The 23,126-nt window shown below is 39.2% G+C and overlaps 1 protein-coding gene across 7 annotated transcripts in view; it reads left to right on the forward strand.

Annotated features, from left to right (window-relative positions):
- Positions 1-9,485: 9,485 nt before the first annotated feature.
- The window catches only part of SNX29 (sorting nexin 29), an 83,555-nt gene continuing 69,914 nt past the window's right edge, over positions 9,486-23,126 (forward strand). For 6 of the 7 annotated variants that reach the window (XR_014933741.1, XM_085513744.1, XM_015876438.3 and 3 more), the window contains exons 1-5: positions 9,486-9,586; positions 15,667-15,728; positions 16,507-16,559; positions 18,209-18,333; positions 22,865-23,045. Coding sequence is in view for 5 of the 7 variants with exons in the window: in XM_085513744.1 (XP_085369870.1) it covers positions 9,580-9,586; positions 15,667-15,728; positions 16,507-16,559; positions 18,209-18,333; positions 22,865-23,045 (428 nt within the window). In the remaining 2 variants the exon portion in view is untranslated. Of the gene's footprint in view, positions 9,865-15,666; positions 15,729-16,506; positions 16,560-18,208; positions 18,334-22,864; positions 23,046-23,126 lie in introns of all 7 variants that reach the window. The other variant, XM_085513746.1, reaches the window with a different exon arrangement.

Below are 23,126 nucleotides of genomic sequence, written 5' to 3' on the forward strand. Positions count from 1 at the left end.
CGGTGCCCCTCCCCACATGCCCATTTAAGGCAGTCCACAGAAAAAAAACTTGTCCCCTTTACTCCCATTATTAGGCATGGTGTTCTGATGTGGAATACCAACACCAACCAAATTACAAAACCATAACATAATTATATTAATAACATAATCATTATAACTCAATCAAGGCCTCAATTGACAATACTTTAAAAATGAAAAAGGAGATAAGGCAAATTGCAAAATATATGGTTAAATCCACTAAAATATCAGATGCATTTTGCCTGCGGCCTAAGTTCCTACAACCTGGAAAAGAATCCCTGAGAATCCAATTCTGTGTAAATCTGAAATGGGTTAGAAAAAGACTTCAATTTCGTGTTATCCATTTTAGACCATCCCGTTAGCATGAAGCGAATACTCCCTAAGCTAGCACATTATTACTTATTGTCCCTGGAGAGGCAGAAAACTGCAGAAAAGGAGAGAGAAGGATCAGGTTGGCTGTGGATGCGATAGGCAGCACCAGCAGGGCATCCCCTGCTTCAAGGTGCACTTTCCCTTTCTCACCCACCACGGATTCTCTCTTGCTCTTATCCTACTCAGGGTCTGAATGGTATTTTCCATTTGTACACTGCATCCGCATGGCCAGTGCGTGGTACAGAGCCCAAGTGGAACACCTGCTTGCAAAACAGAATAAATTGCCGAGGTCAGCTCTTTTAGCAAGCACCTTTGGTTCAATTGATGCATGGTCGTATTTTGAAAATCACAATTAGTGAGATGAAAAAGAGTTAATCATTTTATATTTAAGAATCATCCCTTTGTCCAGGATTCTTTTCCAGGGTTTTGTATTTACAAACTAAGAAGAGGCTAGTTGATAGGCTAATAAAATCATAACTGAACATTACTAATACATTAAAAGAGCTTTTCCCATAGTTTCCAGCATTAGTAACATCAAATCCTATTTAACTTATATTCGATCTACTGCCAAAATAGAAAAGGCACACAATAATCTAAATAATGCTTAATAATTCTAATTCTTAAATTTGTACCAGTAATGTGGAAGAGTTACCCACTATGTCCTACTATTCCTAAAATTATTATTTGCAATACAACAAATTACAAAGCAATACCAATGAAGTAAAAAGTGTATAATCACAATCATTATTAAGGCTGGATGTTATTTTCTGCCTTGAGATGAGGCTGAACATATCTTGCCGGAACCCATGTAGGGCCAGTCCTTGTAGAAACACAGGCACATCCACGACCCCAGGTTATCAGTGGTAAGGGACCTTCCCAGTGCCCTGTGGACATATTTAGAATGTTAACCATTGGCCGTTCCTTGAGCACTGGGGAGGCCCTAAAATGACGATCCACACGAGTTGTATTTGTATGATCACGATTCAAAAAATTCAGCACAAACAAAGCCTTACATAATCTTTCTTGTGGTGTGTCTCCCGTATTCCCCCTTTTTTGTTTATTAAGAACAGATTTCAATGTTTGATGATTACGCTCAATGATAGCTTGTCCAGTGGGAGAATGAGGGATGCCTGTAATATGTCAAACCCCCCATTCTTGAAGGAAAGTTCGAGTGGCCTTAGAGGTATAGGCGGGCCCATTATCTGTTTTTATAGTATGTGGGATTCCCATAGCAGCATAAGCAGATAACCAGTGTTTACGGGCATCGCGACTGCATTCACCTGTATGTGCTGTGGCAAATATGTAAGAAGAATGAGTATCTATCGTTACATGTACGTATTTTAGACGGCTGAATTCAGGAACGTGAGTGACATCTGTCTGCCAAAGTTGAAGAGGGGCTGTTCCATCTGGATTTGTCCCAGTTTGAGGCAAAGGGGCAATTGCCTGGCAGTCTGGGCATGTTAGAATAATGTTACGGGCTTGATCCACTGTCAGTTGGAATTGTTTTTGTAAGGCTCTCCTGTTCTGATGGAAAAATTGATGGGAGAGTCATGCTTGCTCAAATAATTGAGGAGTAGCAAAAGCGACTGTGGCTTGATCAGCCTTACGGTTGCCCTCAGTTAAAGGACCAGGCAATGTAGTATGCGATCGAATGTGCATAATAAAATAAGGAAGAGTACAGTGAAAAACATAATGCAAGACTCGCTTGAGCTTCTATCCGCTGAATGTTACCTGTAACATACAAAGAGTCAGTTATTATATTAAGCTTTTGGTCTGAAAAAATTTGGAAAGCTCGAGCTACTGCAGCAAGTTCTACAACTTGAGGTGATCCATCAACAACATGTACGTCTGACTGCCATCGTGTAGCAATCACATGCCAGAGAACCACTGCTTGGTGTGTCTTGCCGGAGCCATCTGTAAATGCAGTAACAGCATTAGGTATTGGAACATGTGAAAGTAAAGTATTAGTAGCAAGGGGGATATCAGCCAAATTATGTAGTAACTGATGTTTGGGAGGATGGGTGGACAATTGTCCGGTATAGTCTGCCATAGCAGTCTGAAAAGCAAGTGACTGCGCAAGCATCCAATCTAAATCTTTTTTAGTAGCGGGTACGTATATGCAATCAGGGTCAAGAGCTCGTAGAATCTGTAGACGATGTCAACTTTGCTGTATTAGCATAGCAAACATTTCCACTCATGATGTAATAGTTTTTGAAAATGTATGAGGTAAAAATACCCATTCAAGGATAATGAGAGGATCCTTTCTTGAGGTATCCCATTGACATAACAAGCCATATGGTTGATAGAAGTTGGATATTATTATGAGATGTATTGGAAGTGATAAACAAACACGATGGCTATATCGATTTTGCACTGATGTTATTACAGAGTCTAAGCATTGTTGTGCTTCTGGTGTTAACTGTCTTTTAGAAGTTAGATCTGGGTCTCCTTTCAGTAGTTTGAATAAAGGATGCAGCTCTTGAGTAGTGATTCCCAAAAGTGGCCGCAACCAATTGATGGTTCCTAATAACTTTTGCAGATCGTTTAATGTCCATACGTGAGGTACTATTTTGAGGATTTGTGGCTGGATAGTGTGAGATGCAATTTTCCATCCTAAATATTTCCATGGAGAAATAAGTTGAACTTTTTCTTCTGGTGTTTGTAAGCCAATAGATTGGACTGCCTCCTGGACGAGCAGTAAAGCGTCCTTTAGACCCTCTTCTTGCTCTGCTGCTATTAAAATATCATCCATGTAATGATAAATAAGGACATGAGGTCTAGCCTTTCGTACTGGTTGTAATGCATTTGCTACAGTCAATTGACATATCGTTGGACTATTAAGCATTCCTTGTGGTAACACTGTCCAGATACCGCTGAGCAGGGCTTTGTAGGTTGATGGAGGGCACTGAGAAAGCGAATCGTGGCACATCTTTTGGATGAAGCCGAATGGTAAAAAAACAGTCTTTCAAATCAATGACTGCTATAGGCCAATCCAAAGGTAACACTGAGGGTGAAGGAAGGCCAGGCTGCAACGCTCTCATAGGCTCAATTACTGCATTGACAGCACACAAGTCCTGTAAAAGTCTCCATTTTCCACTCTCCACTCTTCTTGAGGATAACAAAAACCAGAGTATTCCAAGGGCTGGTAGTAGGCACTATGTGACCAGCACCTAGCTGTTCTTGAACTAACTCATGTAAGTGCAGCAACTTCTCTCTTTTTAAGGGCCACTGATCTACCCAAATAGGTTGTTCTGTTTTCCAAGCTAAGGGTATAGGTTGCTGCCGATCAATGGCCCTTACTGAAAATTTGTCTGCAAAATCATACCCCACTGACTTCAGAGATCAACCCTTTTAAGAGATCAAAGTTCAGGGAATTGGCAAAATGTAAGGAGCAGCACAAGCAATGCGACCATCAGGCCCTTCAAAAGATAAAATTCAGGCACTTTGTTTTGGCTCTGTAGGCCCCCAACCCCCACAGTAGCAGAATTAGGATCTCTTAGTGGCCATTCAGAGGGCCAATCACTGGACTTGATGATGGTAACATCAGCTCCAATATCCACTAGTCCTAATAACTGTCTGCCATTTACTAAGCATGGTAAATGCTTAGTATTTAGGTTTGTCTTTTGACAGTTGTGTGGTCCATAGCACAACAGGTTTATCTGTGCTCCCAAATCCACCGGTTCGATCTCTAATACCAGGTTCGGTCATAGAATGAAAAGGGACTAATTGTGCTATTTTTTGGCCTTTTGGAATAAAACAGGGGGGGGGAGGGTGTCCATGCCATTATCTTAATTTCCCTGGTATGGTCAGCATCTATAACTCCAGGTAAAACAAAAAGTCCCATCCTTGTAACAGAAGAACATCCTAACAAGAGGGCACTACGCCCGTCCCCAAGGGGACCCATTACCCCTGTTGGAATGAGAGTCACAGTGCTATCAGTCAGCGTCACTGACTGGGCAGTGGACAAATCCACTCCTGTGCTGCCAACGGTGGCTGGTCTGAGTGAGCTGGCCAAGCAGCATCTGGCTGAGTCGGAACCGTATTTGCTGTCATAGCGCGCGGTCTCGCACTCTTCTTGCCGTTTCCCGGCAGATCGCAGGGCTGCGCAGCAACAGGGAGTTTGGATCGGCAGTCTCTTGCCCAGTGTAGTCCCTTCCTGCACCGTGGACAGGGTCGAGTTGAAACAGCAGAAGCATTTTTACTTGCTCGCTTGGGCTTTTTACAGTCCCTTTGTACATGACCTGGTTCCCCACAATTGTAACACTTCACTTTTTGAGCTGTCCCTGCATCAAGTCGGGTTGCCAGTGAATCTGCTAGCAGGGCCATTTTATGACTTTCTGTGCCTACATCAAGATGGGTTTAATCTTGCATCAACTTTAATCTACATCAACAGGCTTTAATCAAGTCAGTAATTGATGGGTCTGCATTCTTTATGGACTGTAAAACCTTTCGACAGTCTGCATTTGCGTTTTCTACTGCTAATTGCTTAAGCGAGACATTTTGGGCAGCTTCATTTTCTACTTGTCTCTCTAGTGAATTTTGTAAACAGTCAAGAAATTTAATGTAAGGCTCAGTAGCCCCTTGCCTAATTGAAGTAAATGAAGCATTGGGTGAATCAGGTGAATCAGGAACCCGACGGACAGCATGCAACACCAAAGTCTTAACTTGTTCCAGGCATTGCCTGTCCAGCTGTGCCTGTGCCTGAGGTGTTGCCCGGACCCCCTCCCCCATGAGTTCCTCTAGGCCAATGTGATTTAGATTGTTCAAATTCAAGGCCTGGACAGCAGCCTGTTCCCAGTATTCAGTCATGAACACTGTATATTGCATGGGAGAGCGGATCATTCGTAACACACTTTTCCAGTCATGAGGGGTCATAACATAACTATCACTGATTGCAACCAAAAGATTGTATGTAAAGGCTGACTGAACTCCGTATGTTCTCACTGACTTCCTTAGCTCTTTCACTGCCTCATAAGGCAGGGATTCCCAACGGGGGACCTGATTCGGCTGATACAACACAGGAAAGGCTTGCAACGTGTCAGCATCACCCCTTAATATTGCTTCTTTTCTGCACTGCTCTAAGACATCACAGTTCGCTGTAGAGAAATTTGTCGTTCCTGCTCCCTTCAAATTATCATCAGGAGGAAATGCGCCCGATTCGCATTCCGGATATACTGGACCAGGGTCACAACGATCCCCTGGTTTCGATCCGTCCGTTTTATTAGCCACGTTACACCCGGGCTGCACAGACGCAGCAGCGCACGACGTGCGGGGGGCGAAGGCGGAGGCGCGGAGAACGTCGTGGGCGGAGCAGAGGGCGGAAGCGGTGCGACGAACGTCGTAGGCGGGGCGAAGGGCGGCAACGCGGCGAACGTCGGAGCAGGAACGAATGGCGGGAGCGCGAGGGTGGGGGGGCTGCTGATTTTCGACTCCCCGAAATCGGGGGGGGGGGGGTTCGGAGCCGCCAGTCGGATCCGGGCACGGGCCGCTTCCCGCAGCGAGAGGCAGCGGCGGGGGTGGACTGGAGGGCGGCAGGAAATGGTCGGAAGAAATTCTTTCCCGTCGTAATTGCTTAAGCCCTTCCATTATCCGGCTCCAAACGGGCAACAGCTTAGCAGCCGTTCTGTCTTTAGCGAGAGAAGCCTCGTAGAGTTTTGAGCCGATTTTGTCCCAAAGTTCTCCATCGAGAGAGAACTCAGTTTTCGGGAATTCAGGGACATTTTTGCTTATCCATTTAAGAAGAGTAGCTAATGCTGAAGTAGACACAGTCTCATCCTGATACAGTAACACTGACCGTAACACTTCGAGATGTACTCGTTGCTCCCTCGTTAGTGAGCTCCCCATAGTTCCTACTGCTCACCTCCTGTCCTGCAGAACGGGGCGGGCGCGCGCCAAACAGTCTCCGAAGTTCAGTCGGGCGGCGCTGCCGGACCGGGCTCGCTCAGCCGCGGCTCGATTTGCTCCACGCAGTGGGCGCCATTTGCAGCGTTTGAGGCACGGACTCAGATGTGAACGATCCAAATCGTTTATTACAAGTTCTCACATCCCTTTATATACCTTCACAAGTTATTTTCTAACTTTCCCGTCCGCCCTTACAACTTTCCCAACCACCTTTACATGTCAACAAAGCATTCTACAAAACACTTTTCAACTGTCCATGCAGGGACGTATCCAGTCAGAGCTGTGAGACTCTTCTTCTCCTTGCAGAGGTGTCCTTGGTTCTCATGCTGTTTATCTTGCTCCACAGCTGCTGCTCTGAACAGCTTTTCTTGTATTCCCACACCCAACTCCTAGAACAGCTTACCTGCTTCCAGCCATAGAGTTAAAGCATGCAGTTAACATAATGTAATTTCTGAAATACATGTTTCAGATAATTTTAATGATTTTTTTTAGAAGTTAATTGTCTATAAGACTGCTGTTCCTTGAAGTTCAGTTTTGTTTTGTTGTTGTTGTTTTAAGAAAAACTAGTGTTTTTTATTGTAGGTAAATTCATCTCAAATATCTTCAGGACTGTTGTACTGAGGCCACTTACAAAGGACTTTTTTCTTTGGGCTTTTTCAGTAAATAGCTTTAGAGAATTAAGGAGGACTGAGACAAATCCTACACTGCCTCTACTAAAAGACCGAAAACTCTTAAGTCATTCAGCTAGCTGCCTTAGGAGCGTGGGTGGGTGGGGGGGGGGAAATTACATATACTACCCAGAAGATCTGTCAGCACAACATGACCAATGTAGGAGCAACTCTACAGCTGGAAGAATTCCTTTGTGTGTCTTAGCTAATGTTGTTTGTGAAGGGAATGCAACAGCCTTTGCAGAAAACTCTTGTTAAGTACTATGTAATTGCTCCAACAGAATTTCTGAAGTACAGTCAGGCAAAAAAACTGGCAGAAGCATTAGCAGCAAAATCCCAAAGCAGTCTCTAAACAAAGCTTTGTTGAAGTTATTTGTGATTACATAGACTTTAGGTAATGGTCTGAGGGATGAATTTCAGTCCTTATATACTTAAATATTGACATAATAATACGAGTATTCTGTCCAGAGATTTCATTTGTTATTTCAATGTTGAAATCTAAAATTTAGTGCTTTTATTTTATTTATTTATGCATTTATTCCAAACTTAATTGTGAAAGACAAAATCCTCCTCACTTCCCCCCCCCCCCCCCCCCCCCCCCGGCATCTAATTCCTCTCACCTAAGTATTACTATTTGAGCACATGTAATGAAGTAAAATTGGCACTGATGGGGATTTCTGGGAGTATTAGGCTTCTCCAGATGTCAAAACAAACCAGCTGGCAAATTTGAGTTCATGGCAGGAAGTGCTCTAGCTGGATGTTCATTGCTTGGTATGCCTACATTCTGCCAAAGAGACATGTAACTCTAGGTCTTATCATAACAAAATATTATTGTATATAATTCTGTCTTACAAGATTGTCTGCATCTTAAAACTTTCACTAAGGCTAGGAATATAGTTGGAACATAATGAAACTTGGATCCATAGAAACTGTATGTCTGATACAATGTGACATAGGTACTAGATTAACTTTTTTATAATTACAAACTCTTTCCATGGATTGGAATGATATTCTCACAGCTAATGCTGTAAGCAGTGTGCATACAGATGGAACTACACACTCACTTCAAAGTGAAAAATTAATGTGCTCAGTGAAAGAATGTACTTGTTGTGACTGTAGCTTACTAAAACCTCAGTCCGGCTGTGAAACTTCATTTCCCTTACCGGTTACAGAAGAAGGAGCTACTGCTCTAGTTACTGCAAAATCTTTTGATTACTGCAACTATATTCTGGGTGCTGGGTGCCTATGATAGTGCTGTGTCTGATGGCACAGACTCAGATGTGAATGATCCAAATTGTTCACTAGAAGTTTTCCCATCACTTATACACCTTCACAAGTTTTCTTTTCATAGCTTTCCCATTTGCCCCTACATGTCAACAGAACATTCCACAAACGCATCTTCAACCGTTCATGCTGGCACTTATCCAATCACAGCCACGAGCCATTCTTTCTTCTTCTAGAGGTGTCCTTGGTCCTCATGCCGTTTATCTTCCTCCACAGCTGCTGTTCCTTACAGTCCTTCTTGTATTCCCACATGACAGTAGTATATTTTTACTGCATAATATTAAATCAATTATTCCAGTGTAGCTATTAATACTTACAGTCAGTGGGGATGGCTAGCACATCATTCTGTTATACTCTGCCTTGAACATTTGTTGTTATATTATTTCTAATTCTAATGTATCTTTGGTCAAGTATTTCTATGTTATTTAAAAATACCAATCTATTGGAATTTTTGATTTCTGGAAGTCTCTGTGTACAATGGCTCTTCCAGTGTATTGAGATTCCACCTATTTATGCGAGATATAGAAATAAATTTGAAATTATGTTTCATGACAAAAATCAGATCTTATGCTGAAAATTGAGACAGACATGAAGTCTACACAGTATCCCCACTCTTGTAAAGTGTAGTTTCAAATCTGTGATGCTTGAAATAAGAATGCTCTGATGGCGTACGCCTTTACTCCCAGTTCAGATAGTATCTCTGGGTCACACTAAAGCAGGCTCTGGTGCTGTGGAGTACCATGCATGTAATCACCATGTATTTCCTGACGGTGGAGAACTTCATTTAACTGCTGGCCATTTTTCAGACTGTGTTCTATGAAAAAAAAGCTGTAGCTGTGTAGGCCTGGCTACACAGCCAACACCTCTGAAATAGGCCTACAGCACTATTACAGTGCTCATTATTATTGTACCTAGGAGCTCTCGACAAAAAGATTATCATCTGCTGCAATGTGGTAAATGCACTGCACAAGCAGTGACACAGTGCACAAAATTAAAGGACTTAATTCCGTTGATAGAGGCTGCACAATTCCTGTACAGGTTTTGAAACACGAGCCACTCTGGGATGACAGCACGCTGTAACACTCATCCCTCCCTCTCCTTGTGCCTTCGGATCTTCAAGGGCTGCCACCACCTCAGGGAAGGAGGCTACAGAGCGCCTCTGAGAGCGGATGCCGCCTAGCCAGGGGGTGCGCTGCCGGCGTGGAGCCGTGTTTACTTTCCGGGCCGACGGGGCGCCTTTCCGGGGTGGTGCGTGTGCGATGCTCGGCCCGGATTGGGGCTGCGCGGGCTGAGGGAGTGCGTCTGGCGGAGGGACGCTGCGAGCCCGGCGGCCACCATGAGTGGTGAGTGTGGGGCTCCTGTGGGGCCCTCTCCGGTGCGGGGGGTCTCTGCAGCCGCCGGGTCCGCGGCGCGCTCTGTGGGTTGAGGTGGCTGCAGGGACCCCCGTCCGGCAAGGCATGGACCTGCGACGAGGCACCTTTCCTTTCCCCGCCTCTGTGCAGTAGGGCTGGGGACTGCGAGCGGGCACGGGGTCTGCCGGGCCACGCAGAGCGAGGTGCGGCTCCATAGAGATGGTGTTGTGCCCTCTTGTAACCCGCCCGGCCTGCCCTCGGCACAAACGGTACTGATCTCGTGGATTTCTGTTGCCTTGGTTGTGCAAGGCCGCAGGAAATATTGAGAGAAAATAAATGACCAAGAATAAATTGATCAAACAAACGAAAAACTTATTCATGTACAATTAACGAGACAATTGAAAAGTATGATGGGCAGAAAACCTGGTTCCTTAGAGTATTTAAGGTGTATCTGCACCTCGAATATGGTGTTCAGTTCTGGGCCTCCCACTGCAAGAAAGACATCGAGGTCCTGGAGCATGTCCAGAGTAGGGCAGTGGAGCTGTAAAGGCCTGGAACACAAGTCTTATGGGGAGCAGCTGAGGTAAATGGGAATGTTCAGTCTGGAGAAGAAGAGGTTCAGGGGAGACCTTATTGCGTTCTAGAACTTCCTGAAAGGAGGTTTTAGCGAGGTGGGGATCAGCCTCTTCTCCCAGATAACAGCAAGATGACAAGAGGCAATGGACTTAGTTAAATTATGCTGGGGAGGTTCAAGTTGGATATTAGATAAAGATTCTTCACAGAAGAAGTAGTAGTGCATTGGAACAGGCAGTGCAGAAAGGTGGTGGAGTTGCTGTCCCTGGAGGGGAAAAAGGGAAGGGAAGATGTGCACTGAGTGACGTGGTTTAGTGGTTGTGGTAGTGATGGGTTGATGATTGGCCTAGATGATCTTAGTGATCTCTTCAACCTTACTGATTCTATTATGCCTGTTTGCCAGATTCAGATGTGACAAGGGGGCCTTGGTTGTGGGGTATACACCTGTAGCCCCAGTGTTCCTTTCCTGGAATTTGTGTCCCTAAGAGTTGGAGGAAATGAAACCACTTGACTGGGCCAGCATGAGTTGCTAATGGGTTGGAGGGAAGAATCCTGGTAGTCAACAGATTTTTTGCTGTAAATATGACAGGATAACTGGCACCTTGTATGTCTTGAAGCACATTTATAAGTGTTTTATTATTAGTTAGTTTGTTTTTCTAGAGAAGGGACGTACTTCAGAAAATATTGTTCATGGCTCTGTTTATACAATAATAAATTCAGTGATAAATTCATTTATACAACTTAGATAATTTTCTCCAAACTCGAGTGTTGTCTTATCTACTGTAGGTTTTTCTTCCATCCTGATTTAAGACACGGGGGATTGCTTGCCAAATGTATCAAGAAAAAAATTGAAGATCTAACTGGGGTAACTAAATGCTGTACTTTTTAGGGACAGCAGCCTTTGCTTAACATGAAACCAAAAATGAAGATGAAGACATCTGTAGTTTCCTCTGGTTTGTTCTGATTTTTGTGTTAAGAAGAAAATAAATTATCTTAGAAGAAGGGATTAAAAAAATAAATGTTTTGTGGAGAACTGTTAATTGGCCTTGTGAACAATGCAAGCAACCGTCAAATCTTTCAAACTGTGGAAAAAGAAAGTTTCTCAAATGTTTCAGGTCTTGACACTGTATCAACTAAAACCTGATTCTGAAGTCGTTAGAAGCCTGTGTTCTCATGGAAAGCCTCACCCCTTCAGTTCAGGCTTGGAGTAGCCTTCTGCAGATCAGCCTTTGTGTAAATCAGAGCAAAGTCTTTCTAGGAGATGCATCTTTTGGAGCTCCATTTGAATTATGTTCTTTAATTCAAATACATGGTGGCATCTCTTGTGGTGTAAATCCTTGTAATGCTGTTTCTAAAAGCCCTTTTTTTTTTTTTTTAAATTAATATAGATATATTTAATAATGGATTCAGAATTAAGGGATAAAAATATTTAATTACTTAAAAGTAATAATGTCTGGTGTGACATTAAGGCTAGTAATCCAATTGCTTGGCAAGTCTGCCTGTGTGTAGCCTGTGCCAAGACCTATACAAGTTTTCCATTTTGATTAGATGTCAAAGTAACAAAGCGAGCACTAGTTTTGCCTTTTGTTAAACATCAATGTTATGAAATACTATGCAGGGCTTTTTTGCTGTTTTTTTTTTTGTTTTGTTTTGTTTATTTGTTTTGTTCTGTTTTTTTTTTTTTTTTTTTTTTTTTTTTCCAGGATAACATAAATAGAAGAGCTAAGGACATAGAAAGTCATTGTTTCCTTTATCTGAAATAAATACAGCTAACGTTAAAATAACATAAGATTTATGGAGGGAATTTATACAGGGAGGGAATAACACTATCGTCTATGCTTATCTCCCTACCCAATGTTAGCCCTTAAAATTAAAAGAACTGCTCCTAGGATATTTGACCTCCTTTCCTGATGGCTACATCTACACATAACATGTGTTTTTCTAGTGGATATGAAGGCAACTTCCTGTAGATTTTAGCATTACTTAATATTGCTAACATTACCTGCTAATTACTTAATACTATTTTATTGGACAGCATTGAAAAAGCTAAACTTTAAAGGAAAATAACATGGGGACACTAGATTTATGTACTTGTCAAAAATTAGGGGTGTTTTTTGTCAGTTTTATGACAGTTTCAAAGTGCATGAAAATAAGGCTTATTCAGGCTGAGGCAGTAGGGTCATAGTATTGTAGTATGACAGGGTGCTGTGCACATCCGGAATAGGTTGTATCCTCTGAACCTGTTATATGGCAAGCAAAAGCAATTACAGCCTGAGGTTTTATGTACAGGACTTCAAGAGGTATGTAAGAGAATTCTGAGTTTATGTTTTCAATCTGTATTCTATAAATGATGAAGACAACCATACTTACTTGCAAATAATTTGCTGGAAATCCTGTTTTCCTTACTTGCATAATGGACGTCTGCTTTGTATGTAGATATTTCTGTTATGGTATGGATGGTATGGAGAGAAGTTTATTTTGAAAACAGGAAAGCATGACAGTAAACAAGAAAAAAAAAAGTGTAAGTCATGTACCGTACCTGAGTCTGTGTGAACTTTTTGACTGAGTAGTTGGAGATGGGAGGAGACTTTTGTTTTTGCTCTTTGTACTTATGTTTTCACTCTTTTTTTTTTTTTTTTTTTTTTTTTTTTTCCCCTGCAGTGGTCTAAATGTAATGCCTTTCCAAGTAATGCTTTGTTTGTTTGCCTTATGTGTTTTAATGGAGTTGATTTTTCTGCTCTTTTTAATCTATAGGAGGGTATTTTGGTCACTTTGTAATACACTTGTTATTTAAACAATATAGAACTGATCACACTTGGTATTTTTTCAAATATATGCATATTTGCTTAAAGACTTTATTCAGAAAATCGCTGAGATTGCAAAAGAGCAGAATAGTTAATAGAATCATTAGAGACTTGTTTTCACCTTCCATCTACCTTGAGTCAAAATTAATTTCTAAAATTTCAAGATTTCAGAATTAATTTCAATAAATTGTTGAAGTACTATATTTTCTAGGCTTATTACAAAGAATGAGAATCTATGCTTTTCTTGAAAAAAAAAAAAAGATTTCTAAAAAAAAATCTAAAAAAAATTATACTATTATATATTATTTTTGCCTAGTAGTGAACTTCGTGTGTTAAACACAGCAGTAGTTGAATTCTGCAGACTTGCACTGATCAGAAACTTCAGCTGCCTTCAGTATGGATATTACATTATTTATCCTACTAACCTTGTTAATAGTAAAAGTGACGTGAGCTACCTATGGAAATTATTTAAATTTAAGTACAGTAAGGACAAAATAGACATTACACTCCTCCGAATCTGTGTAAACTTAAAGCTATTTGAGTCTTTTGAAGCATTAATTAGCATGCTGATCATCTCCTGTAGGTATTATATATTCTGTGTTCAGAGTCTGGTATCTAGTTGCAAACCATTTCCAAGTTATCAAATAGACACAAAAAGTGTCAGAAGAAACATCAGTTTAAAAACTATCATAGATTGCAGTTGTAAGACAAACTTAACCCACATACTTAGTATTTTCATTTGAAAAATGTTTTTCATGTTTGGAAATTATTAATTGCATGGATTTGTTGTAAGGTAGTCTAAATGGGGTCCTGGGTAACCTGGTCTAGTATTAAATGGGGAGGATGGTGGCCCTGTCTGTGGCAGGGGGCTTGGAGATTCATGATCCTTGAAGTCCCTTCCAACCCGGGCCATTCTGTGATTCTGTAAAACTCATTATGAGGAAATATGTTTTGTTATATGTCTGCTCTCCCAGGTACATAAGCATAAGACTGAAGAAGAAATGAGTTTGAAGCAGTATGGTATATCTCCCATTTTGCTTATGTTTGGTATTGCTGTTTATGGAAGGTTTAGTAAAACTTGAGGTTTAATTGTTTTTCTTGTTTTACAGTTATGGGATTTATTATAAGCTAATAGGTGTGTAGACATATGTCAATGTTTTTGTGAATATATGCTTGATATATCAAGTACAAGTTTGTGAAACTAATGCTCTGATGTAGCATGGTGTAGAACAGTAAGGTTTATTTGAATTAAGCTTTATCTTCATAGTGGCATAATTGGCCTAATTGTTTAGAAGTCAGAATGTACGAGGTGCCAGATCTGTCTCTAGTATCATCTACTAGTGTTGAGAGTTGTTTGCATCTTCAGCTGAGTTTATGCACGTTATTTGACTAACAGAACCAAACTCACACATCCCTACACAGTGGGAATAAATTCAGAATCTGATGTGTGATTTCTTGAAAATCTCTGTAAGCACTGCGGAGCATAGTTAGCAGCTCAATTTACATGTTTTTTCCTATTACTTTTTAAAATTCTGGCATTGTGTGTATCACAGACAAAGCTTTTCCGTCCCTGCTCCCCCATCTCCTGCATTTACATCGCTTCCTACTAGGGTGGAGTGAACTGCTTTAAATTAGGTTCTGAAAATAGAAAATTCTGGGATTGGCACCTTGCAGTGCTGGACAACAGAGGAAGGATCCAGTGTTGCTGATATCCTTTAATGGAGGGCTTCGTATGTGGTGACTGGAGAAGTTTGCTCATGCTGGGTGAAACACTGGCTGGATGGCTGGGCCTGAAGAGTTGTGATCAGTGGAATTAAATCCAGTTGGTGGCTGGTCACGAGCAGTGTCCCCCAGGGCTCGGTACTGGGGCCACTTCTATTTAATGTCTTTGTTAATGATCTTGAGGAGGGGACTGAGTGTACCCTCAGTAAGTTTGCAGATGACACGAGGTTGGGAGGAAATGTTGATCTGCCGAAGGGGAGAAAGGCAGAGGGACCTGGATAGACTGGATTGATGGGCCAGGATATGAGCTTCGATAAGGCCAAGTGTTGGGTCCTGCATTTTGGTCACAACAACCCCAGGCAGCTGTATGGGCTTGGGGAGGAGTGGCTGGAAAGCTGCTTGACAGAATGGGACCTTGCTGTACTGATGGACAGTCAGCTAAATATGAGCCAGCAGTGTACCCAAGTGGCTAAGAAGGCCAATGGCATCTTGGCTGGTATCAGGAATGGTGTGGTGAGCAGGACATCCTGCCCCTGTACTTGACATTGGTGAAGCCTCACCTCGAGTACTGTGTTCAGTTTTGGGCATCTCAGAACAGAGAGGACACTGAGGTGCTGGAGCAGGTCCAAAGAAGGGCGACAAGGCTTGTGAAAGGCTTGGAGAATGTGCCCTATGAAGTTTGTACTCTGTTACATTGTACTTGGTGCAGCTACAGTGTACTCTGTATCATGAAACCACTCGTATTAAAATAAGAATTTAGATTCAAACAGTGCTACTGCACGTTAGTGAAAGGTTACTTGAAACATCAAAATACAGACTTATACTACATCATTTTACTTAGAGAAAATTAATCTATAAATGTAGTGGAATAACTGGCTTATGAAGAACATTTTTCAGAGCAGTGTTGACACAATATTACTTCTCTTAAAATTTTATTTCTTTTCAAGTAATAGAATTTTGTTGAATTTTCAGGTTCACACAACGACACAAAAAGGCAGTTTCTTCTAGAACGGTTATTGGATGCAGTTAAACAGGTGAGAAATCCAGTCAATATTTCTACAATATTCTACAATATTCTGTGTTGTCAGTACTGACATTGCCTTTATTTTATTTTTACTTTTTACCCAAAGAAGAAATCTTGTCTTTTGTATAGTACTGCTGAATTTTTGTGTCTGCTAGTAAATGAGTGCTATGCAGAGCTTCTTTAAAAATCTTCTATATGCAAATTATATTTGTAGTACTTATTATGTGTCTGAGATAGGTTGTGTTCTGTGAAGACTAAATTGGGTAGCATTATAAAGTATCAACTTTATTTCTTCACACTGGGGTTTCAGTGAAGGGTAAAAATTGGACTGTGATTAATTTTGTATCAACAGGAAGTTCATCATATAGAATATAATAGATTCAGTTTATCTTAAAGGAATATGGAAAGTAAAAGAATGTCTTGAAAGTGAGCTAACCATATGTTTTGTAGAGAATAGTTCTTCTATAATTGTAGCACTGAGCCAAACAGGAGTATTTTTTTGTTTCAATGGGTATACATTTAAAACTCAAAAGTAATAATTTTTACCTATTTATTTTCTTCAGGTAATGAAGGTGTGGTGTTGTGGATAGCAAGAATATATGTGAACTGCCAGGGTGATCTGTTAGTGAAATATGATGCTAAAAAGTGATTTTTGGTTGCAGAGAGTATTTTCCAATAATCTTGTACTGTTTTCTTTTTGTCGTGAGCTTTTGTTTCTTAAAGGGAAATATTTCAGCCTATTTTGTGTCTTAGTGTAACAAAACATTCTTAAAATCTCATTATTGCAGTGTCAAATACGGTTTGGAGGAAGAAAAGAAATAGCTTCGGATTCTGATAGCAGGTAAAGTATTCCAAAAAATTCTTAGTGTACTTGAATTATGCATCATAATTACCTAAAATGTAGGGCCCAAAATACCTAATGCGCTCAAACTCCACTCTCCAAAACAAATAAACAAAAAAAAAAACCAAACCAAAACATCAAAATAAACAACTACCAAAAAAAGCCAAACCAACTCCCAAATAAACACCTACCCTCTACCAGAATGGAGTACAGATATTTTGTTTCACAAATAAAAGGAAGTGGAAATTGTGATAATAGATATGTGTATCTGTAATGTTACAGTGTTTGAATTATTACTGTGATATGTTGTTATTTGTTTGACAGTTTTGAAAATGAAGATAATATGAGTGTTTAGATAAAAATCCAGTAAAATCTACAGTTCTCAACGTTTTGTTCTCATAGACTTTTTTTTTTTTTTTTTACCTTTGAAGTTGTAATTTCTTGGAGTTTTTTTGTCTAGAAGTCTAGGCTTCTCCAAGTTTTTCTATATTTATTTAACACACCCTTATCCCTCCATCTAGTAAATACTCTAAATGTATGAGATGTATGTGCCTTTAAACATCTATATTGGGCATTATGGAATACTTGATTTTTTTTATTCCATTCTACTAGTGGTTAAATTCTGTTAAAGTTGCTGCATGGTTTTCTTGCTTTTGTTTTCAGTGCATGTCAATTTTTAATAATATGAGCTCTTCCCCAGAATCTCATTTCTGCTCTTTTTCAGAATTGAAAAGTCAAGTCAATTTTGGTTTTTTTGGATCATGTCTGCTGGAATTTCCATTTTCAACACTAGTTGTTTAGCAAAAATCAGTCATAACTACTCAAAATTCTTCTTAAGTATTGTTAAGCCAGGTGACAACTTTCTTAAAACTTAGGTTTTAAGTATTGGCAAAAATAAAAGTTGGAGAAAATCAATGCAAACTGTGTTGGAAATCTATTTTTCTGTATACCTTAGACCTTAGGTATTCTAGGTTACAGTAGCAGTTGTTTTGTCAGATTGAGTACTGAGTACAACTTTTAAACTACTTTTAAACTAGTACTTGTTAGTACTTTTAAACTACTCTTGTTAGTGTTACTACTTGTATGAAAACTGATTTAGTAAGTGGGTTATGCTTAAAAAAATATTATCATGAAGAACAATATCACTGGAGTGTTGTGCTTATTTTCCAATGCCTAAAGTTTCTGAGGGACATTACAATGTTCAGATATTTTCCTAGATTGAATTATAATGTACTAATGCAAGCAACAAAATTGTCAACTAATTGTATGGGACATTTTAGTATATTTTCAGAAAATAATTTATTGCATGTATAGTATATTTCTGAGTATATAATTGGCTTGCATGAAAATTAGGTAATCCAAATCTGAATTACTGTAGCTAAAAAAACACCATAGCAGATGCAGATAACTTCATATTGCTAGTTCTCCTGAATATTATTTCTGTTTCCGCTTTGAATAGCCATGATGAAACTGTGGGTTTGGCTATGTTTTGCAAATAATAAGATTAATTCATTGCAGAGGATCTTTCACTGCATGTAAAATAAAGGTTCTCCTTTACATTTTCTGCTTATACATTTGGAGTAAACCTGCTTTAAAGAAATGTAGTTGATTATTCTTTTCACATGATTTGTGTAAAAACTTTCTTGCAGAGTCACTTGCTTGTGTGCTCAGTTTGAAGCTGTGTTACAGCATGGTCTGAGGAGGAGCCGAGGATTAGCACTAACGGCAGCGGCACTCAAACAGGCAGCAGGTTTCTCTAGTAAAACTGAAACAGGTAATTCATTAATCATAACTATTTTATTAAAAAAAAAAAAAAAGTACAAGGAAGCAGAATGATTTCAAATAGAAGTTTTGAGTGGTGAACCAAGCTGCAGACTAGAATAACTGGAATCTCATGAAGTGCAGACTAGAATAACTGGAATCTCATGAAGGGCTGAAAGTGGCTATTGCTTTCTTAATCTAGTATTTAACTTTCATACTAAGTTTCTGTAGGAGTTTTGGAATTTGAAAATGTGCACTTTGTATTGTTCCATCATGGATAATATCATTGGCAAGTTTATTTTTACATCTTCTAGGAATGAACATTGTGCAATTGTGCTGTTGATACTCGGGTGGTTTCATTCTTAGTGTTATCTTACTCCATTCTTTAACTGCCATTTTCTTCAGCATCAGAACTATTTGACCTCTCAGTATTGATGCCATTTTAAAAATGAATCTTTTGTTGCTTTCATTAGGTGGTCAGCCAGGACAGTTGTTTTTTTTTAATGATTTCTTTATTTTGTGCCTTCATTTTGAAGCTCACCTTGTTTTTTATTGAAAGTATGTACAGGTATTCATCTTCACTAATTTTGTTGTGAAGTTTGGCTTATAGTTAACGTTCTATAATTTCTTAACCGATATCCACATCTTATAATGACACATTTCTTTTTGAATTTGAAATATGTAACGCATGGTGGGTGTTTTTGTTTGTTTTTAATATTCTATGTAACTACATACTTTAATCTCCGATATAACTTTGCATTACACCATACAATTACTTTCAGTAGGTGTTACCTTAATGCTTTATACACAAGTGGTTATAGTGTTGCCTTAAATTTGTGAAACACTGTCTCCTGTTGATAGGGTGAAATGATGGGTGTTTGTATACTGATCTTTCTTCTAATAGGTTAGAGCCTACAGACTTCTGTTTCATGAGGAGCTAAAGTAGTTTTAGAGAAGTCTGCGTTTCTTAGTAATGGGCAGATTCTACATGACAAGTAAAACAATTCAGAGGTTTACAGAATTATGTGAGAATGAATGCTGTAGCTGATATCAAAAGATAGTTGCTTTCCCTGCAGAATTTAGTTTAAAATATGTTAGGGCAGTATTGCTAAAGGGTTCTAAATAGGTGAACTCTTCTATTACCTCTGTCTTCTTAGAGATACTAGACTCACTGAAATCTTTCTGCCAATGATACTTTTTAGCATTATTTTTTACTGCACAGTTTCAGAGGTTCATAGGCTAATTAAGTTTGGAATTGTCCTCAGGAGGCCTGCAGTCCAGCACACATCTGTGAAGTTAAGTGAGATTGCTCAAAAGTGTTATCCAGTAGAAAACTAGTATTTCCAATTGTGGCAATAATCTCAGTCTTCTAACATGATACAGTCATGGCTAGTACAAAACTATTCTTTAATTGACTGAAGTTGAAATGCAGAATTGCTGAATAATGTGATTTTTTTTTTTCTTTTCTTTGTATAAGAAGTTGATGAGCCTGGCTTCAAACTGATCTCTTTGCTGTCTGTGCTCCTAATTTTAGACATAGTTGCTCATTGGTGCTGATTAATGATTCATTGTGCAACGTCATAGTTATTGGAACTGTGATATCATTAAAATTGCATGGGATGTTTTTACAATGTGATTAATACTTGCATGAATTGCATAACAAGTGTTTGCCTATGGTAAAATTATACAAATTGTATTTACTGAAATTAAAATAAATTTTGCATCTAAATAATATGTACAGGATTATTTGCTATGAAATTTATTATCAGCTGTTAGGACTTGAATTTTCATTTAATTCTAATACTGAAATGAATGTGTTCATTTCAAAATGCCACTTGCATCATTCTTTTTTCAGCAAGTATGTAATGGAAAAACTTAGGGTACATAATGCTTCTACTTAATTTCCACTGAATAGATTTTGATTAAAAACTAAGTGTCAGAATCCTAGATATCTGTAAATAAACAGAATGCCAGGAAACACTGAGTATCACTCTTGGCACAAGATGAAACCTGCTTATTTTTTCTGTTCCTGTAATAATTTGATTTCCTTCTTTTGCATTGTTTTGACTTTTAGCAAGACAGTAAAACACATTCTGTTGTTAATAGGAAAAAATAAAATCATTAAGTCAGTGTTCACTTGATACAAATCCAACATTTTATGGTCTGCTTTATTTTTTGGGTATACATGTATTTGACTTAAAATGCAGATCAAATAAGCTGAGGTCAGAGGGATATATTCTATGGACTTTCCTATTGTTTTACATGCTAATCTATCTATATCACACAGTATCACAGTCTTGTGCAGGTTGGAAGGGACCTTAGAGATCATAAAGTCCAACCCCCGGGATTTGAGCCTCCTGTGTAGCAGAGCGGCACTTCTACCAGTTGCGCCACAGGGGGGATTCGAACCCTGGGCCTTCGATGTTGCAAAGTGGCATTCCTACCACTGTGCCACCGGAGGCACAGTTCTAATTCTAGTTCAGCCAAGTATGCCTATAGTTTGCATCCCATGTGGTCCTGGACAACCTGCTATAGGTTACATTGCTTAAGCAGGTTTTCGGGCCAGATGACATCCAGAGGCCTCTTCCAAACTTATCATTTTTGTGATTGGCAGTTCCATGTTTCATGTATTTCACACTGTTCACATTGTCTCTTTAGAACAGTTCTGGGTTATTCTTGCATAGATGTCAAATCTTATTAGCAAAACTCCTAGTAAATTAGTCTGTTCAGTTTTCTAAAACTATGGCACCACTGACAACTTCACTAATCTAATGGCTTTCAGTAGAGATTAATAAATAAAATTGTACCCTCAAATGAGCATATTTTTTCCAGAAATCGTAACCTGTAGTAAAAACCCCTTCAAAACATGACTGCATTCTCTTTATTCAGCATAGACAAAGGGGAACATCTTGGATGACCTTTTCCTGATGCTGCAACTACATTAAAATGATTTTGAAATGTGATAAGAAGTGACAGAATCTGTCCATTTTATCTTTTGTTGCAAATTTTGAGTCTCTGAGGAAATCTTTTATCCTTCTTTAAATGTCTGTTTTATGCTGCCTGCCTTGAGATTGCGATCAGAAGTCAGAATGATAGTTAAGCTGATAGTGTACTATTCACTCCTACATTAGAATTTTCACTTTTTTGTTAACTAATTAAAAACAAAAAATGTTAAACAGTGACCTTCATTAAACTGTCAAAAGGAATATGTGCTTGTCTTCCTCGACAGATTGTTGTTTTGAACTTTTTAAAGAATTCTTGGCTTTCTCAGATTTTTTTTTCTTAAAGGCCTGTCTACCCTAAATTCAGTTTCTTATTATGTTATTGACAGTATGAATTATCAGCTTTCAGATACTTATGCAACTGTAAAAAGAAGTTTTATCAGTGTTTGGGGCAGTAGGTATTTGTGTGGGAAGGGGGTTGTTGCCTTTTATATTTATTTAACACTTGACTTTGTCCTTTGCATGTCTGCAAATTGTTGATCTACCCATTTCTTTCTACACAGATTTTGTCATTTCGCAGAGAACAAAAAAAAAAGAAAGGTTCTAGAAGCATTTTTTTCTTTGCATAGTGTATTCCCAGATGTGAATTTGTTTCTTGAGTAAAATATTAATTTAAATATGATTATTTTAAAATGTAGGCTAGAAGCCTTCAATGTGTTTGGCATCTTCAGGGAAGTTACAAGTTCTAAGTGCTTACATGACCTAAATTCTGTAGAAATAAATAATGTAATTAACTGGAGAGTTATATGTAGATGGTAAACAGTTCACCTTTATTCAAGTTATAAAACATTCAGAGAACAGTGTATAAAATTGTGTGATAAATTTATTCTGTTGGGATTGATTCAGTTGGGAATACTGGAGATAATTTATCATGTGAATCAGTCGTGATTTGTAATGAAACTTACAAAGTAAACTTAGATAGAAGCAAGTAAAATATGTAGGTTACCCATAAAGTAATGCCTCCTGTTTTATGATATTGGCTCAAGGCATTAGGGACGGATGTTGGTGGGATGACAGCAAAGGCTGAACGTTCCCACCAACATCCAGCTGTGTTTTGTTGCTGTACGACAGATGGCAGTAGAGGAGCAGTCTGAGAAATTGGTGTCTGTCATGGAAGTGTGCCTGAAGAGAGGGTGTGGAGTGGAACTCCTTCATATGAGAAAAAATTGCACTCACTAACATTCATGGGTGCATGTGAATGTTTATGTTCACCATACAGTGGATGTAAGCACAGTGAGGGAGTGGGTGGTACTTTTTAGCAGTGGCAATGGCTGAAAGGAAAACAACGTTCCAGACAACCATGTACAGCTGCCACACCATGAAATGAGGAGTGTCTCAATTTGCTCATCTGTGTGAATCAGATAATGGTGGTGACTCTATTGAAAAATAGTTTTTTGAGAATTTGCTCTATCAAACAGTGTCATTGTGCTCTTTGGATCTGTTGTAGTTTCCACTGAAATAAATAGGAGGCATTACTTTTTGAGTGACTATTGTAGATAAAACAAAAGCTTATTGTGGTGTTTTTGTTTTGTTTTTCTGCAGAGCCAGTGTTTTGGTACTATGTGAAAGAAGTTCTGAATAAACATGAACTGCAGCGCTTTTACTCTCTGAAGACAATTACTACAGATGTTGGCAGAGGTCGGGCTTGGTTGCGCTGTGCATTGAATGAACATTCCTTAGAAAGATATGTTCATATGCTACTTGCAGACAAGAATCGGCTTAGGTACTGTATTTGATGCCATTGTAATGCAGGAAGTGTGCATGTATTCACAAATGAGATATTCTGACTGAAAAGTCAACAAAA

The sequence above is a fragment of the Coturnix japonica genome, chromosome 13, assembly GCF_054131305.1.
Source record: "Coturnix japonica strain WE chromosome 13, WE-NBRP24, whole genome shotgun sequence".
Lineage (NCBI taxonomy): Eukaryota > Metazoa > Chordata > Aves > Galliformes > Phasianidae > Coturnix > Coturnix japonica.